General features: G+C 40.7%; 1 protein-coding gene across 6 annotated transcripts in view; it reads left to right on the forward strand.

Moving 5' to 3' along the window:
• Window positions 1-1,242: 1,242 nt before the first annotated feature.
• Window positions 1,243-18,815, forward strand: part of TOMM70 (translocase of outer mitochondrial membrane 70) — a 44,327-nt gene continuing 26,754 nt past the window's right edge. For 3 of the 6 annotated variants that reach the window (XR_002831587.1, XR_001350173.2, XM_023762095.1), the window contains exons 1-2: window positions 1,244-2,001; window positions 16,558-16,731. Coding sequence is in view for 3 of the 6 variants with exons in the window: in XM_023762095.1 (XP_023617863.1) it covers window positions 1,675-2,001; window positions 16,558-16,731 (501 nt within the window). In the remaining 3 variants the exon portion in view is untranslated. Of the gene's footprint in view, window positions 2,002-16,557; window positions 16,732-18,815 lie in introns of all 6 variants that reach the window. The other 3 variants (XR_002831586.1, XM_023762096.1, XM_006098371.3) reach the window with 2 other exon arrangements.

Consider the following 18,815-nt stretch of genomic DNA (forward strand, 5'->3'; position numbering starts at 1 on the left):
AAGTTGCCCTGACATTCCACAGGTGTGTTACCTTAGATGCAAAAAGACAACAGGCTCAGTAAAAACAGAAGTTGATCTTTGTCAGGGAAGATACTAGCCTAGAATATGACTACCCACTATGAACTTCCTATTTTTATTTTTTTAATATTTTTAAATTGATTTCAGAGAGGAAGGAGAGGGAGAGAAACATAAATGATGAGAATCATTGATTGGCTGCTTCCCTTTTTAATTGTTTTTATAAACTGCTTTTTAATTAAAGGTCTTAATTTCAGACCATCCTTTAGGTAACTTTAGGTCTCGATTTTGCAAGGCGACCAGGCAGGACTTCCCTGAGTTAGTCAGGTTAGCATGTGGTCCCTTTTCATCCAGTCTGCAGACTGGCTTACCTGAAATGGGGAGCCACAGTTCTGAATTCTGATTCTCTATTAATACTTGTCTTTTCTCCTTAAAAATACTGTGAATTCCACATAATTCCTGGCTAAGAGAATTTTTGTTTTAAGAGATCTTTGCAGAGCACAGGGAGAGGAAGACAAGGCTATTAAATATGTGAAAGCTCTGAACTAAAATTTCTATTTGGGAACGAGGTAAGAGGACTGACATTTAAGTGCAAAAAAGGGGACACTGGGCAGATCAGAGCACTGGGGAGGGCGGCGGGTGTTTTAAGGAGCGTGGTGTGAGCTGGGGTGCCAGGCGCAACCCAGTACAAGATACAAACCCCTAAAGAAAAGGTGGTAACTCAGTCTTCGCGTTTCTGCCCACTCAGTTGGAGAACCAGGTAACAACACACCGACTCATCGCTTTCCTAACTAGCGCGACGGGGAGCCGCAAGGACCCCATTCAAGCCATTCCGACAGAGCCAGCCTAGATCTGCCGGTTTCCACCCAGTCTGATTGCTGCCATCTACTCTGGCCCCGCGTCTCAAATTCGTCCAAACTAAAATCTGGACGATCGGCGACACAGCGGGTTATCTCCAGCTTTGAGCTCTTTTCTCTTACATCTTTAATAAAAGTCCTTCCAATCCCTTAGTTTTCAGGACACACAGACAATCATGCAAACGGCAGCGGGATCCTAAGAAGCGCCAACGTGGCGATAAGTAGAAAACGAGGGGTCCAAAGTCCACCAATTAACTGGGCAACTCGGCCTACGCCCCGCCCACCACCCCTGCCAGCCAATAACCTTCACAAATCCTCTGTCACTCTTGGGGCCCCTGCTGAGCTCTCCTCCGCGCAGATCGCCCGCACGCCTTAAAACCCTCGATAATCGCGCCGCAAATCGGCTTCGCCAGACATCGGCTACCAGCGGAGACCCAAGACCCCCGAAGACAGGCTCACAAACAGCAGCGGGGCGAGAGCAAGGAGAAAGGGCTGCCCGGGACGCCCACCGACACCTTCTGTCCCCTGTTTCCCTTGACCCGGAAGTGGTTCTCCCCTCCTCTCTCTCCCGCCCCCCGCCGCCGCCTCTACAGTTACAATGGGAGGAGGAGGGCGGCCGGGTCTGGCCCGGCATGCCCTGGGCTTCCGGTGACCTCTGGCCCTTTCCTGTCGTATGCTGTGGCTTCCTAGCGTGCTCTCTCGCTCCCAGCCTGCCTTCCCTCCCTCCGGTTTTCCTGCGCACGCCAACTGGTGACTGTGGCGCCCGCAACCAGCAGGGAGGCGGTGGCGGAGGACACTCGTCATGGCTGCCTCTAAGCCCGTAGAGGCGGCGGTCGTCGCTGCGGCTGCGCCCGGCTCCGGGAGCGGGGTGGGCGGCGGCGGGGCGGCTGCGGGCCCGGGCACGGGGGGCCTGCCGCGATGGCAGCTGGCGCTGGCGGTCGGGGCGCCCCTGCTGCTGGGCGCGGGTGCCATGTACCTGTGGAGCCGGCAGCGACGGCGCCGAGAGGCTGGAGGGCGAGGCGACGCCGGCGGCTTAAAGCGCAACAGCGAACGGAAGACCCCGGAGGGGAGGGCCAGCCCGGCCCCGGGCAGCGGACACCCCGAAGACCCCGGCGCTCACCTGGAAATGGTGAGCAGCGGCCCTGGGCCGCGGAGGTGGAGCCCGGCGGGCGCAGCTTTCCTGGACCGGCTGTGCCGGGCGGGGGCCTTCCCTGCGGACGGCAGCACGTGGGCTCGGGGAGAGCCATTTCTGGCTGCCTTCGGGGAGCGGAGTAGCTCGAGGGCACGGGCTAGCGACGTTCTTTGACAGTTTTCTTTTGGTTTCAGAACAGTGTTTTGCTCGGTGACACAGCACTTACCGCTAGCGTTGCAAATGTGACATTGTTGAATTAAGTAGCGAAGGAAGCCAAATTCCATTAACGATGGGTACATTGTAACACGAATTGCTTCGGTGATTCCCAAGGCCTGGCACTTAATCGGTAATGACCTTTTAAGAACGAGCCACTCCCCCTTTTTTTGAAGTGTTTTAGGTTGGGGCTGGGTAAATACGGTGAGTGTAGGTTGACAGTAAATGGTGTTCATTGGCTTTTTTTTTTCCATCTGTAAGAGTGAGTTCTTAAACCTTTTGGATAGAGGCATCTTAAATTCCTTTTTTTTTTATTTCACCTTGACATTCACATGACCAAGCCTGACATGCCTGAAACAGATTCTCCGATGTTAGGTGGAGCATTGGCATCTCCCTTGAGATGCTTTGTATGGTTTTGTTGAACTATTAAATCCTTTTGGTATCCAGCAGCTGTGCGGGGAGTTGGCCAGGCTGCATTTAACACTAGGATGGGGTAGGGTGGAGTTTTATCCCAGGCTGGGATTATACGATGGTAGCTCCAGAATAAATCAGAGGTCAGAGAAACCTTTGGTCAAATAACTCCAGTTTATATACATTTACAAATCATTTCCATATGCTTTTCATGTTCAAGACCTGTTTCACTAAGCCAATTTAGCTTTGCAGGAAGTTTGGTGTGGTAATGAACTACCTTAGTTTAGTGCTTACTATACTGCTGTCATGCAAGGCCAGGAGAGAGCCAGAGGTTTTTTCCAATAGGAGAGGAAAACAGAAAAGATGCACAACAGTATGGTGGAAGGACACATGGACTGTGAGCACTAGGAGATGTGCACTTTATATTGGGCTCTCCATCATAGTTACCTTGGGAAGGTCTTTTTTTTTAATCCTCACTCAAGGATATTTTTCATTGATTTTTAGAGAGTAGAAGAGGGAGCGAAACATCCATGTGTGAGAGAAACACATCAATTGGTTGCCTCCAGCACGAGCCCCAACCAGGGCCCAGGCCGGGAGGAGTCTGCAACCGAGGTAGGTGCCCTTGACAGAATCGAACCCGGGACCCTTCGGTCCGCAGGCTGAAGCTCTATTCACTGAGCCCAAGCTGGCTAGGGCGGGAAGATCATTTTCTCTCTCTGGTCTTCGTGTCATCCTGCATAATAAGAGGATTAAAGGTTAGATCTCTTACATTTTTTCCAGCCCTAAATGGTGATTGAGTGCTGCTAATAAGAGGTAATCCGGGGATTCTTTGAATTAGTCATCACTTGTCTCATGTCTCATTTTCATGTATCTGAAATTATCTGGCCTTTCCTAGTTCATCTTTAAATTAAATTTTTAATCACAGAAGAATAGTGGATGAATGACAAATACATAAAAGTTCTCAGTTATATAATAGTCACCAAAAATATAGTTTCTGTACATGAAACTAGATTTTGACATTTCATTGCATTTTCTTTTTTTTTTTCTGTTGCATTTTCAAATAGTACCCCACCTCAGTCATTTGGTATTTGATAGAATCTAGTAAGCTCATTTTCAGCATTGTCTGGGTCATCACTGATGATTTTTAAATTTCATGGTGTTTTGTAGTTTTATCAGAAAAATCTTTTTATTCACCTGACTGCCATTAAAAAATGAGACCTTTAGATTAACTTCTTTGTGTAACTTGAACTGCTTTGAAATAATTTAATATTTTTATCCAAAATAAAACTGTCACATACTGTTGTACACCTTGTGGCATTTGTGGGCTTGTACTTATATTCTTGCTTTGAATTACTAGACGATACTTTAGTAAAGCAACTATAAGAATGTCTATTTAAATTTTGTTCATCATCCCAGGATATGTTTATTGATATTTTTTAGAGGTGGTGAGGGGGGAGGGGGAGAAACATCAATGTAAGAGAGATGTCTATTTCATTTTTAATACAAATTTGTATTTTAACTATTTATGACAAATACTAGTCTTATAGTCTAGAGTTATTATTAGACTACCTAAATACAACTGGCCCTAATTGTAATTTATTATTTGTGGTTGGAGAAATTGCTCTGTGTTTGAATAGCATTTTTAAATTGGCAACCTCAGTAGGTTTTGTAGTTAAGCATTGGTTTCAACTAATTGAAAAACTGGCAGAATCCTGATGCCTTATAGCTGTTCTTTCTTCACCTGATCAATAGTAAAAATTTTTAAGAGAATGAAGGAATGGGCAAATATTATCAGTTCAGGGGTCGCTATCAGTGAATGATAATGGAAAACCCGTGTTTTTTGTCTTTGGACTTAGTTTGCCTTTATGTAAAATGAACCAATAAAATTACTGGGCTTTTCTCTATTGGGTTTCAGATTTCATGTGCAGTGTAGACTAATTCCCGTTATTTTTGGAGGGAGGGTAATAGCAAATACTTGTAATGGAAGAGCAGACATTTATATTTTGTTTAATTAATGGAGACTTTAGGATTTCACTAAAGAAAGGCACCTAACCACAGTTGACAGCATCTGAGATTGAGGTACAGTCTGGGCTCATCCACAAAGGATATGTTCCAAGACCCCCAGTGGATGCCTGAAGATAGTACTCAATCCTATATTTACAGTTGTTTAATTTAATGATGGATTTACATCAACATATACTCATAAGTTGAAAATAATATAAGTTAAAAAGTGAATTTAATGCTATGCTGTAGAATATCAGTTTCCTCTTGTGATGTGTGGCTGACTGGGAACTGTGGCTCACTGCTACTGCCCAGTATCAAGAGTATCTTACCACATATCGCTAGCCCAGGAAAAGATCAAAATTTAAATTTGAAGTACAGTTTCTACTGAATGCATATTTTCATGCCTTTGTAAAGTTGAAAAATCGTAAGTCAAACCATTGTTAAGTTGGGAATCATCCATACTATGTTTTTTAGATACCTATAATAAAGCTTCAGGCAAACTAAGAGATACTAGTAACTAATAATAAAATAGAACAATTACAACGTACTATAATGAAACTTATGTAAATGTATCTCTCTCAAATATCTCATTGTACTAATCTCACCCTTCTTGTTACCATGTGAAATGATAAAATGCCTGCATAGTGAAATGAAATGAGGTAAATGACCAAGTCTTTATGACATAACATTAGGCTACTTATTGACCTGACCATACATCGGAAGGATTATTTGCTTTGAGTGATCCTGACTCATCAAGTCATGATTGGATGTCAGGAACTACGATGTTGATGCCTGGGAAAATTTTCCCATGCAGTTACTGAAAACTTGGAGAGGGAAACCATTGATAAGGAGGGACTGCTGTACTGAAAGTATTAACTCATATTATATAATGGGCCATTATAAAACCTACCATGATGTGCCACTGATTCAGTAATTAAAAAAAAAAAACTTGAACAATTACAGATTCTCAAAGTCAGAAAGTTGTTTGAAGATCATCTTGTCCATAGGTCTTCTCAGTCTCTGGACCTGAATTATCACAAGAGACCACCACACCCACATATACACCAAGCCTGGTATCCTGACTGCACAAATGTTTTGGACATTTCTTTTTTCAAACCTGTGATTAAAAAAAAAAATGCATGTATTTAAAAGCATTTTGAGCCCTAACCGATTTGGCTCAGTGGATAGAGCGTCAGCCTGAAGGGCCCCAGGTTCGATTCCGGTCAAGGGCATATGCCTTGGTTTCGGGCACATCCCCAGTCGGGGGTGTGCAGGAGGCTGCTGATCAGTGTTTCTCCCTCATCGATGTTTCTCTCTATCCCTCTCCCTTCCTCTCTGTAAAAAATCAATAAAATGTATTTTTTTAAAAAATAAAAGCATTTTGACTTTATAGTAGCTTTCTATGCAGTTGACTTAATCTGATGATTAAAAAATACAGTTATTATAGTATTCAAGTTTTTTTAATGTTACACAGGAGTGGGTTATCCCACATGAAATGGTTAAGAACCACTAATCTAAGTTAGCCCTCTAGAATGGGAAGGGAGAAATACAGTGGGGCCTTGACTTAAGAGTGTCCCGACTAACGAGTTTTTTGAGATACCAGCTGTCTCTCGACCAATTTTTTGCATTGAGTTGATAGCGTAATTTGAGTTAACGAGCTCCTTAATGAGCTCGGTCTCGGAACGAATTAAACTCGTAAGGCAAGGCCCCACTGTATATCTAAACATTAGATAATGTTTGATAATGGTATCAAAGACTGAATAACCTGCACTTACCAGTCATCTTCTAAATAATTATCTTTCTCAAAATTATCTGTTTCTAGATATATTTTAATATGCTTTTATTGATTTTTAGAGAGAAACATCAATGAGAGAAACATCATCGATAGGCTGCCTCCTGCATAACCCCTACTGGGGATTGAGCTCGCAACCCAGGCATCTGCCCTGACCGGGAATCAAACCGGTGATCTCTTTAAAAGAGACATACCAATGTCTCTTTAAAAAATAAGGATCACCAATGACATACCTATATAATTCAATTCAGTGAACACCACATCACTGATTACATGACACTGAACTTTTTCCTTCCAAAGCACTTAATCACAATACTAGGGTTGCTTGTTCATCTCTTTCCTACTATATTCTTGAATCTGTGAAGTCTGGGGTGGCTCCATCTTTCTCACCATTGTGTTCTCAACCTAATACAATGCCCACCACATAGAGAGATTGAGCAAATGAATCAATAAACCCTCATTCTTTGACATTTGTAAATATATATATCCACAAGTTAAGTATTTTTTCAAAATTTCCAGCTTTTAATTTTTGTTCTACCAATTGATCCTGGAAATTGGTATAACAGTCTTAAACCTCATTTAAGCATTCTTTTTATAAGTCGCTTGATTTTGAATGCACTACATCATAATGCTAAAGCATCCGCATTCTTACAAGTAGGTTCTTCTTAGGTAAATAGTGCCACTATACTATGATTTAGTAGGTGGGGTTGGTTGTAGATTTTTTAAATTTCAGGATACATATGAGAAATGACTTTATCTTAGGTATTTTCTTATTATCCTAGGTCTGATTCACATAAAAATAACAGTTGGTCAATAAAGCATTAGAAGATTGTTTCTCATTCGGTGTTTCAGAATTGAATGCTCTTTTGTAAAGCTGTGATTTAAATTTAATTAATATACTTTTAGCCCTGGCCAATGCTGCTCAGTGGTTAAGAGTGCCCACCCTAGCTCTGAAGGGTCTCAGGTTCAATTCCTGGTCAAGGGCATGTATTTGGGTTCCAAGTGCAATCCCCAGCCCCAGTCAGGGCACGTGCAGGAGGCAACCAATCATTGTGTCTTTCACATTGATCCTTCTCCCCTCTCCCATGTCCCCTGTCCCCTCTCCCTCCTTCCCTCCCCCCTTCCACTCTCTGAAAATCAATGGATAAAATATTCTTGGGTGAAGATTAACAACAACAACAAAAATACACTTTTAGAATTTGATAAAAGGGAATAAAATAAATTAAGAAGCATTATCAAACAGCCTCATACATTTTAACTGGTTACTCATTTTTCTCATGTCAATTAATGTACCTAATTCTAGGTCATTATCTTTCACAGTGACTATATGTGATTATCAGATAATTTACAAATACTTGCTAAGAGTTTACAGTGACTCCTTACTGCCAAATGTATATCAGTGAAAGCTTTCTGTAATGGTGTCATATTATTAGTGCAGGGATCTGTGGTTCTGATCTTTAAATGTTACTTGTTTTTTTCCAGAGTAGATTTGCCTCTGCAAGAGATGGGGGCAGGTCCTAAGTTTGCTTCTTGTTTGACAAGTTTCAGCACAGTGTTTGTTGAGAAGAGAGGAGATAAACATATTAACTCTTTCTCATTGTTACTTTTTAGATTTATTACCTGAGTTATTTGTTTTTAAGTCTTGTGCTTTACCCAGATAGTTTTGAGTGTACTGGTATTTGTGTGTGTATGCAGTTGCTACTTTTTGGACTAAAAATTTTCTGGTTATTATACTAATACTAATATACTAATCACCTAATGTACATTTTCTGTACATGTGAACTGGGGTTTCTGTGTTTTATTCAGTAATAGTTCTTTTGAGAGGCTGCCAGTTTATACTCTTATTTCCTGCTCTGGCCTCTTGGTGTTTCTTCAGGATAAAGACTATCCTGTTGGTGGTTGTACAGTTGAGTCATATCAAATGTGCTTTTAACTAAAATGAATTCAGTTATATTTCCTTGGCAAAAAGAAAGAAAAAGATCTAATTGTGCTGATGATTTTCTTTTCAGTTAATGATCTTTTCGCCTTGGAGTCAACAGTGGTGAGCAACATATGATACCTAAATCTGTTTTCTTTGTTTCTGTTCAGGAGTGTGAATCTGGATGTGACTCTCATGATAAAGATTCATATTAATAAACCATGGATAACAATCCATGCACTATAGAAGTCAAGTTTAGGCAATCTGGAGTCTGATTGCTTGAGTTTGAATCCTGCCTTTGGCATATTTCTCAATCTCTCTGGGTTTCAGTTTCTTTATATATAAAATGAAGATAATAGCACTTACCTTGCATCTCCTGTGCGGTGCTTTCCTAAAGAAATAAAAAAATACACGCCACCAAACCTCATCACCAGAGATTACCACAGACTACTGTATGGTGATTACCAGAGGGAAAGCGGGGTTGGGGAAGGTAGAAGACGGTATAAGGAGGAGATAAAATGGTGATGGAAGGAGACTTGACTTGGGTGGTGACCATGCAATGCAATATACAGATCATGTATTATAGAATTGCACACATGAACCCTATATAATTTTTTAAACCAATGTCATCCCAATCAATTAAAATTATTAAAAAATAAAGAATTTTCAAAAGTAATTTTGACAATTAATGATTTTTGCTTCATGCGTTAACTTTAGGATTCCCCATAAAATTTACATCCAAATGTTTGTTGAATTTGTTAAGCAGAAGTACAGGGTCATTGACTCAGTTATTCATTATCAAGAGATGAAACTTATTCAAATCTTGGATGGAAAAAGCTGTCTTCTAGTAGTTTAAGTAATACTTTGTTTGACATCTAGGCAGAAATGGATGCCTTTTCTTTTTCATAATTTACCTGTATTCTTACCAGTATTCACTAAGTTTAAATTTATGCCTATGTGTTGCTCATAGAAATTGAATACATAGTACCTAATTCTTTCAACTATTTTCTTTTAGAAAGAGATTAGTATTTTTTTTAAAGATTTTAAAATTGATAGATAGAAACAGAAACATTGATATGAGAGCTACATCAGTCCTGTAACCCAGGCATGTTCCCTGACCAGGAATCGAACCGGCAACCCTTCAGTGCACAGGACAAGGCCCAACCAATTTAGCCAGTCAGCCAGGGTGAGATTAGTATTTTTTGAACCCACCAAAGTTACATGTAGGAGGCCAGATTGGCAAGAGTGGAGTAATGTGAGTTTGGAGTTATTGTGTGTAAGCAATGGTAGTGGGAAGTTACTAGGGGGTTTCTAGCAGGGATTGACAATTCAGCTTGTTAAAAAGATCTTTCAGATGGATTAGAAACTGATTTGTTATAAGAGATGCAGGGGAAAGATGCATTTTCACAGAAATTTAGTATCAAATATTATGAATCACCAATTTTAACGTTTAGAACCTTAAAAAGACTACTCAAACTAAAAGTAATTTCCGTAACAAATTGCTTTATAGTTTAAAAAATCTCTTTAGTAACTTTAAACTTTTTCCTCCAGTGCATTTACTTAATTTCTGCCTAGTGTTGGTCTCACAGCTTAAGGTCTAGTTCCTGACATACTAGTAGTTGGTGTTAACTGATAATCTGGCATTGTGCTAATAAGCAGCTTTTTGTCCTAAATTCTATCAGTGGAGCAAAATAATGAGCTTTTCTATACCATCTCTATTGCAATGTTATTCTTGTTTTTTTGTTTTCCTTTTTAATCCTCACCCTAGGATATTTTTCCATTGATTTCTAAAGAGAGAGTGGAAGGGAGGGGGAGAGATAGAGAGAAACATCAATGTGAGAAAGACAAATCAATTGGTTGCCTCCTGCAGGCACCCCAACCAGGATCCCAACCAGGACTGGTGATTGAGCCTGCAACCAAGGTATCAAACCTTGGTTTGACTGGAATCAAACCTGGATGCTCTGTTCACTGAGCCAAACTGGCTAGGGCATGTTATTCTTTCTTTGTCATTTATTAACAGTTGGGCAGAAAGTAATGGGGTGAGGAGTGGGGTGAGCAGAAGGTGCTAGGGATGTTAACCAAGATCAAGAGCTATGCAAAAGGAGTTTGGATGCTTGCTGAATGGGCAGTGGTGGAGCCATGGAAGACAATTTGCAGTAATTTGATCCTTTTATGCTCAGTGTCATTCATAGCATTGATTTTTTCTTTCTTTCTATAGTACAACTAGAGGCCCAGTGCACGAAATTCGTACACTGGGGGGGGGGGGGGGGAGTGTCCCTCAGCCCAGCCTGCACCCTCTCACAGTCCGGGAGCCCTCAGGGGATGTCTGACTGCTGCAGAGGCGGGAGAGACTTCTGCCACCGCTGCTGCACTCACCAGCCGTGAGCCCGGCTTCTGGCTGAGCAGCGCTCCCTCTGTGGGAGCACACTGACTACCAGGGGGCAGCCCTGCATTGAACATCTGCCCCCTGGTGGTCAGTGCGCGTCATAGCGACTGGTCGTTCCACCGTTTGGTCGATTTACATATTAGCCTTTTATTATATAGGATAGGGAAAGGAAATTAGCAGGTTCTGATTTTGGCCTTAGGAGTTAAAGAATTTGTAATAATTTTAAAAAGGAAGCTCTTATAAAATTTGACTAAATGGAGGAAAATAGCTAATTGAAAGATTCAGTTGCGCCCTAACCAGTTTGGCTCAGTGGATAGAGCATCGGCCTGCGGACTCAAGGGTCCCAGGTTCGATTCCGGTCAAGGGCATGTACCTTGGTTGCGGGCACATACCCATTAAGGAATGTGCAGGAGGCAGCTGATCGATGTTTCTCTCTCATCGATATTTCTAACTCTCTATCCTCTCCCTTCCTCTCTGTAAAAAATCAATAAAATATATTTTAAAAAAAAGATTCAGTTGCTTGATTTTAGGTTGATTTGAAATTTGCTTAATAAGTATCCATATTTCTATGCAAAGCCTTGTGTGCCTATCTTATCTGTATTCTATTAATTTTCAGCCCTTGCTATGACTGCCTCTCCTTGTGTTAAATGTGTTATCATTTAGTTTTTTTTCTAGTGTAATATCATTTAGACTTTAACTTCTAGTAGACTGGAAAGAGTGTATTACTTGTTTATGCTAATGAAACAAGGTCATTACTCTGCCCAGAAAATGTTCTATTTATTCTGTAAATCTTTAGTAAAAATGCTAAATAAATCTTCAGTGTGTTTGTAGTCAAGCATACTTCTATGCATTCAATATACCATTTTTTTTCTTTTTTGCTCAATTCCTTCACCACCACCACCACCCAGACTCCCATTCCCCCAGCTGTCAGCCTGCTTTCTATCTATGAGTCTCTTAGTTCATTTTGTTCATTAGATTCCACATATGAGTGAAATCATATACATGTCTTTCTCTGACTAGCTTGTTTCACTTTGCATAGTGTTCTCCAGGTCCATCCATGCTGTCGCAAAGAGTAGGATATCCTTTTTTTAAAGCCGAGTACAGTATTCCATGCCACATTATCCTATATAATAATCCTATATAATAAAAGGGTAATATGCAAATTGACCCTTACAGTGGAACGTCCAGAATGCCTGCTCGACCAGTCACTGTGAGGTGCACTGACCATCTCTTGGTCCCTTTCCCTGACCAGCAGGCTCCGATTACTATGGCAAATGGGGTATCGGGGGTAGGTGGCATGGGACGCAGGTGGCCCCAGGCCAAGGCCGTCACCCCATACACAGAGGGCAACCCATGGCGGGGTTGGGGCCAGCCTACCTCTCGGTTCCTCCCCCTGGCCGACAGGCTCCGATCACCCGATGGTAAATGGGGAACTGGGGCTGGCTGCAGGCAGCTGGGGAAGATAGCTCTGATCGCATGCCAGGCCTAGGGACCGTACCCACACACGAATTTCATACACCAGGCCTCTAGTTTTCTATATAAACAGGCACTAGTGTTTTAGGGTATGTATTAGTCATGTTCTTAGTGACTTAGAAACATTTTAAACATTTTGCAAGAAATTGAAACTGTTGTTCTTTTCTTTATATTTAAAGTTAAAAGTAATTGTTTCATTATCTTGAAGTTTGATTAAGCACATAAGGTTCCTGATTGATGTGTTCTTGGCAAGTTGTACCTTTTACCAATAAAACTTCTCTTCTGTGCTCCAAGGTTTCTGAATGGTATTTTATTTGATACTGACTTCTTTTTGTTAGCAGTTGCCTTCTATAACTTTTTTTACATTCCTTTTTGGCTTGTAATTGTCATATTTAATGCTCTTGCCATAAGTACCTTGCTTTTTGTTTCTTTCTTTACCCACCCACCCCCCTCCTGCTTTTTGTTGTATTGATCACCTTCCCCACGTAGGAGTTTGTTTTTAGTGGTAAGGAAGCAGTAGACTATTTCTGTTCTTGTTCAACCATAAATACTAGTTTGGGTAGGTATACGATTTTAGATTTTAAGATCAAGATAATCTTCAGAACTTTGAAGTTGTTACATCATTGTTTTGTGTGTTTTTTTATTTTGTTTACCTGATGTTGGTAACATCCTGACACCAGTTTGGTTCTACTGTTTCCTTAGATACTCCTTTCTATGCCTCTCCTTCTAAACTTCAGATAGATAAAATGTTGAAACTTCTGAATTTACATTCCATGTCATTTAACACTACGGTGTCGGGTGAATTTCCCGCCAAAATATAAGATGGCGCATTAAAATGCCTATATCTTTTGAAGTATGGGTTCGATTGAAATGAAATATTTGGTAATACGCAGTTACAATCGGCCCGAGTTTACACGTTTCCCGCACTCCACCGCAAATCTATATGAACCGAGTTTAAGACGGCTCCCGCGGAATACGCGCAATTCACGCGAGCCGACTTAACTCGTTTCCCGCAACCCAAGTATTAACTTTTCATCCAGGCTTCTCACCTCTCTGTCTATCCTCTTTAAAAATATATATATATTTGTATTTATTTCAGAGAGGAAGGGAGAGGGATAGAGAGTTAGAAACATCGATGAGAGAGAAACATTGATCAGCTGCCTCCTGCACACCCCCTACTGGGGATCAAGCCTGCAACCTTGGCATGTGCCCTTGACCGGAATCGAACCTGGGACCCTTCAGTCTGTAGGCCGACGCTTTATCCACTGAGCCAAATTGGCTAGGGCTATCCTCTTTTTTTATTGCATTCTGGCAGACCTTCTTGACTCCTTAGTCTAATATACAATCCATCCATTGAGTTAATTGTTATCTTTTTTAATTTTCAAGATGTCTAATTAGTACTTTTAAAAGCAACCTTTTTAAAAAATATTGATAGATTCATATTCTACTGATGTTAACTTTTGTTTGCTTGGTTTATTCTATCATAAATACTAGTTTTCTCTTTGAGTTTGGTACCTCTATGGTATTAATTTTCCTTTCTGTTAGCAGTTCTTGACAGTGTGGTCTCTTGGAAGACAAGCAAGGTGTACTTGACAGTTGTCTCTGGACATAGGAGAGCTCCACTCCTGGATGACACAGCCCTAGTACAGTCAGACTTCTGCTTTTCTCAGTGGAATGGAAGGGATGTTGAGTTTGCTTTAAATGCAGTTTTCCAGAAATCACCTTAATAGTTCCCTCCCCCCCAGAATCATAGCTACCTAAGAGATTCCTAGTTGTCTTCTGTTATAGATGTTTTGTGCCTAGGATTTTTCTGTCAAAGTTTATGGAAGACTAGAGGCCCGGTGCACAAAATTTGTGCATGGGGGGTGGAGGAGGAGGTCCCTTCAGCCCAGCCTGCACCCTCTCAAATCCAGAACCCCTCGGGGGATGTCCAACTGCCGGCTTAGGCTGATCCCGGGGATCGGGCCTAAACCGGCAATCGGACATCCCTCTCACAATCCTGGACCGCTGCTCCTAATTACTCACTGCTGCCGGCCTGATCGCCCCTCACTGCCTCTGCATGCTGGCCTGGTCGCCCCTAACTGCCCCCCCTGCCAGCCTGGTCGCCCCACGCAGCCTGCTTGTTCAGTCATTTGATCATCCCTCACTAACGTCCTTGCCGGCCTGGTCACCCCATGCATCCTGCTTGTTCATTCATTTGGTTGTCCCTCACTACCCCCCCACCCCCACCCCGCTGGCCTGGTCACCCCATGAAGTCTGCTTGTTCAGTCATTTGGTCATGCCTCACTAACCCCCCTGCCAGCCTGATCGTAGGCAGCCATCTTGTGAGGGCATGGCAGTCAATTTGCATATTACCTCTTTATTATATAGGATGATTAAAGCTATTGACAAATGGAAGATTTTATATTCATCTACTAATTTATTTGTGCTTTATTTGGTTTCTTTTATCCTCACACATACTAGTTTTAAAATATGCATGTTCCTTGTTGACATTGGCTAGCTTAAATTAGCTGTTTTTATATTCTGATCTTAGTTTCTGCAAATTCTTTTTTGCACACTATACTTAAAAAATATAACCATAGCTGTGGTTAGACTAAAAGAGAAGGTAAACAAAAGGTAAATGGAGGGGGGAAGTAGCAAAGAAAAATGAAGCAAGAGTAAGGGAGAAATGAACAAATAGAAAAAAGGGTTGTTATCTTCTCTTTGTGATTGAGATGTCCTGGGGCTTTCACAGTTCTGTAAGTTGTTTGAGGGAGCAGCCACTTATGCTTTTGCTTTGTCAGTGCTCACCTGTTGGAGATATATGGATTTTTTTCCATAATCACATATTTGTTCAAGTTAGATGATGTTGACAACAAAGTTTTGGATAGAGACATGCCAACAAAGCTCTTGGACCTAATAGCAAGACTCTGGACAACTAGATTTGTCTACAGCAGCGGTTCTCAACCTGTGGGTCGCGACCCCTTTGGCGGTCAAACGACCCTTTCACAGGGGTCTCCTAAGACCATCCTGCATATCAGATATTTACATTACAATTCATAACAATAGCAACATTACAGTTATGAAGAAGCAATGAAAAATAATTTTATGGTTGGGTCACAACATGAGGAACTGTATTTAAAGGGCCAGAAGGTTGAGAACCACTGGTCTACAGAGATGTTTCCCTTATGTTGATTAACATGTTCACAACTGTCCTCAGTGGATATTAACTACCATCTCTTTTGTATTGTGCACATGAACTGTGTAAATTGGGTGTTCCAGGAATCAGACTCTGAGACAAAGACAGTGCAAAAAATGTATTGATGAGCAAACAGTACATTTGGAATAATTGTAATAAAAATGACAGTGTTTCTAGTGTCTGTTTTATACTGTTGATAGTCTAACAGAAAAATAGTAACATGCATAAATAAGTGGTTTTTAAAATAAGACAAATGACCAATGAATATGAAAAAATATTCAAATTAAATAATAGTGAGAAAAATGCAAATTAAAATAATATTGGAATATTAGTTTATACCCAAATTTTTCAACCTTACTACTATTGACATTTTGAATGTGATAATTCTTTGTTGTGGGGGCTGTGCTGGCATTGTAGAATGTTAGAAACATCCCTAAAGTCTGTCCATTAGATACAGTAGCTCCCCTGCCCTCAGTTGTTAGTCAAAATGTTTTCAGATATTGGCAAACGTGCTCTAGAAGGTAAAATAAAAGATAGCAACCATACCTGTTGCTGGTAGGAATGTAGGAAAGTGGTACATTAAAGCACTTCAGCCTTTTTGGGGGAAAGTCTGAGTGGTTTTGAAATTAAAAATATGTAAACCTTTTGATTTAGCAATCCTATTACTGAGACTAGAGGCCCGGTGCATGATCCGGGCCTGGGAGGGATGCGGGAGGTTGGCCAGCTGGGGAGGAACTGCGGGAGGGCTCCAGGGCGTGCCCAGCCCATCTAGTTCAGTACCCATCGGCCAGACCCCAGCAGCAAGCTAACCTGCCAGTGCACCAGCCCTGGTGGTCAGTGCACATCATAGCAACTGGTCAACCGGTCAACTGTCTGGCCCCTGGTGGTCAGTGCACGTCATAGCAAGCAGTTGAGCGGGCTTAGCATATCATTAGCATATTACACTTTGATTGGTTGAATGGACAACTGGACACTTAGCATATTAGGCTTTTATTATATAGGATTATCCTGCTCTACTTAAAACCCTTAAATGGTGCAAGCAACTTGCACCATTCAGGTAAATGACCATTCTGAACACCTTCCTGTTTTTCTTCTGTCAGTTTATCATTTAAGCACTGTGATCTGAATCTATTCCTGACTATTGATAAGTATTTAATAATTGTTTCCTCTCGTTTTAGAACTCTCTTGATAGAGCCCAAGCAGCCAAGAACAAAGGCAACAAATACTTTAAAGCAGGGAAATATGAACAAGCTATTCATTGCTATACAGAGGCGATCAGTCTGTGCCCTACAGAGAAGAATGTTGACCTTTCCACATTTTATCAAAACAGAGCCGCTGCCTTTGAACAGTTGGTAGGTATCCTAGGTTGTTTTTTCTGGGTTTTTTATTTCTCTTTATTTGTATTATGTTTCAGATAATGCCACTTAAATAAATCTAATGACTTTTTTGAAGTTTTCTTGAAATTACAGGACTTTTGTTTTTATATCCTTTAATTACATAAGTTTTTTAAGAACAAATTTTAGTTTTGTTTGTTTAAAATGTAATCCAAAGTTATATATATCCGATTTTATAAAATTAGACAGTACAGAAAGCTAACGTTTCTGGTGACACTATTCTCAACAGTTTGAGGCTGTTTCTTAAACTTTTTGTCTCAATATATGTAGTAGCAAAAGTGGGGGTTAGAGGAGGGGGAGGCCGTGGCTGGGTAGGTCAGTTGGTTAGAACATCGTCCTGATAAGCCAAGGTTGTGGGTTCGATCCCTGGTCAGGGTACATATAAGAGTCAGTCAATGAATGCATAAATAAGTGGAATAGCAAATCAATGTTTCTCTCTTTCTCTCAAATCAGTAAATATAAAAATAAAAAAGACCAAAGATGAGTTCCTATTACACATGTTGTTTGCAACATATTTTTTCAGTTACCACTATATCTTGTATAGCTTTTCATAACATATGTAGATCTGTTTCATTTTTTTAAAAGGCTGTATGTAGTAGCTGTTGTTTGATTGTATAATGGAAAACATCTCACTATTGTTGAACATTTGGATAAGTTTTTGTGCATACTTTTGGGAGATAAAATTCTAGAAATTGAAATATAAAAAGATAGCATCAATATCTATTTTCAACAATAATGTGAGCAGTGAACATGCTTGATTTTCAGTATTCTTGCTGATTGATTATCACTCTTTTTATTTAATATATTTTTATTGATTTCAGAGAGGGAGAGAGAGAAACATCAATGAGGAGAGAGATCATCAATTGGCTGCCTCCTACATGTCCCCTACTGGAGATCGAGCCCCCAAACCAGGCATGTGCCTTGACTGGTAATCGAACTGTGACCTCCTGGTTCATATGTCAACACTCAACCACTAAGCTACACTGGCCAGGCTGATTATCAGTCTTAATAATATTTGCCACTCCTGTAGAAGAAAAATACTGTCTCATTACTTTAATCTGCAGTTTTTGAGATGTTGCTGAAGTTGACCATCCTTTTCTATGCTTATTGGGCATTTGTATTCTCTGTGTTTACTTGTTCAACCAAATTTTATTAACTGTGTCATATATGGAAGGTTACTATGGCAGGAGCTGAGTCTATATAAAAGCAAGTAATTATGCATAGAACTTTATAGCTAAACAATGAACTACTAAATGACATTTTGCTAAATGCTTTGAAAGACACATGATTCTATAATAGAGGAATGACTGGAGATGGAATTGGTGCATAGAAAAGTGGGGAAGAGAGTATTACAAATAGTGGAAACGCTATGTGTAATTTGAGGCAGGAAAGAGTTTGGTGTGATTAATGAAGTATAAAGGATCCTGGAATATAAAGAGATGAAATTGGGAGAAATAGCAGAGGCCAGATCAAGCAAAGCCTTGTAGTAGTGAAGAGTTTGGATTTGATTCTGAGTATAATGGGAAATGTTTAAGGGTTTTAAGTAGAGCAGGAACATCATCTGTTGCTTTTGCCATTCTGTCAAGACTATATTGGAGGAAGGCAAGGGTGGAGGCAGGGAGACCAACTAAGGATGTTGTAGTAGCCTAGATGAGCCATGAAGGAAAGCTGAAACCCAACAGCATTGGATGTGAAGGGTGAAGAGAAGCAGGAATTTTAATAACAGTGGGTTGGGAAGGCATGAGATAGCTAAGTAGACAGTTGTCTATTTTAGGAGAGTGGTTTGGGCTAAAGCAATAAAGAATCATTTAATTTTAGATGTTATGTAATACCAGAACAATAGATGTGATCACCTAGGGCAGTGGTCGGCAAACTCATTAGTCAACAGAGCCAAATATCAACAGTACAACGATTTAAATTTCTTTTGAGAGCCAAATTTTTTAAACTTAAACTATATAGGTAGGTACATTGTTATTAATTTAATTAGGGTACTCCTAAGCTGGCCTTTGCTAAAAATGTCCTCAATCTGAGGGGTCGACCTC

The sequence above is a fragment of the Myotis lucifugus genome, unplaced genomic scaffold, assembly GCF_000147115.1.
Source record: "Myotis lucifugus unplaced genomic scaffold, Myoluc2.0 scaffold_231, whole genome shotgun sequence".
NCBI classification, from domain to species: domain Eukaryota; kingdom Metazoa; phylum Chordata; class Mammalia; order Chiroptera; family Vespertilionidae; genus Myotis; species Myotis lucifugus.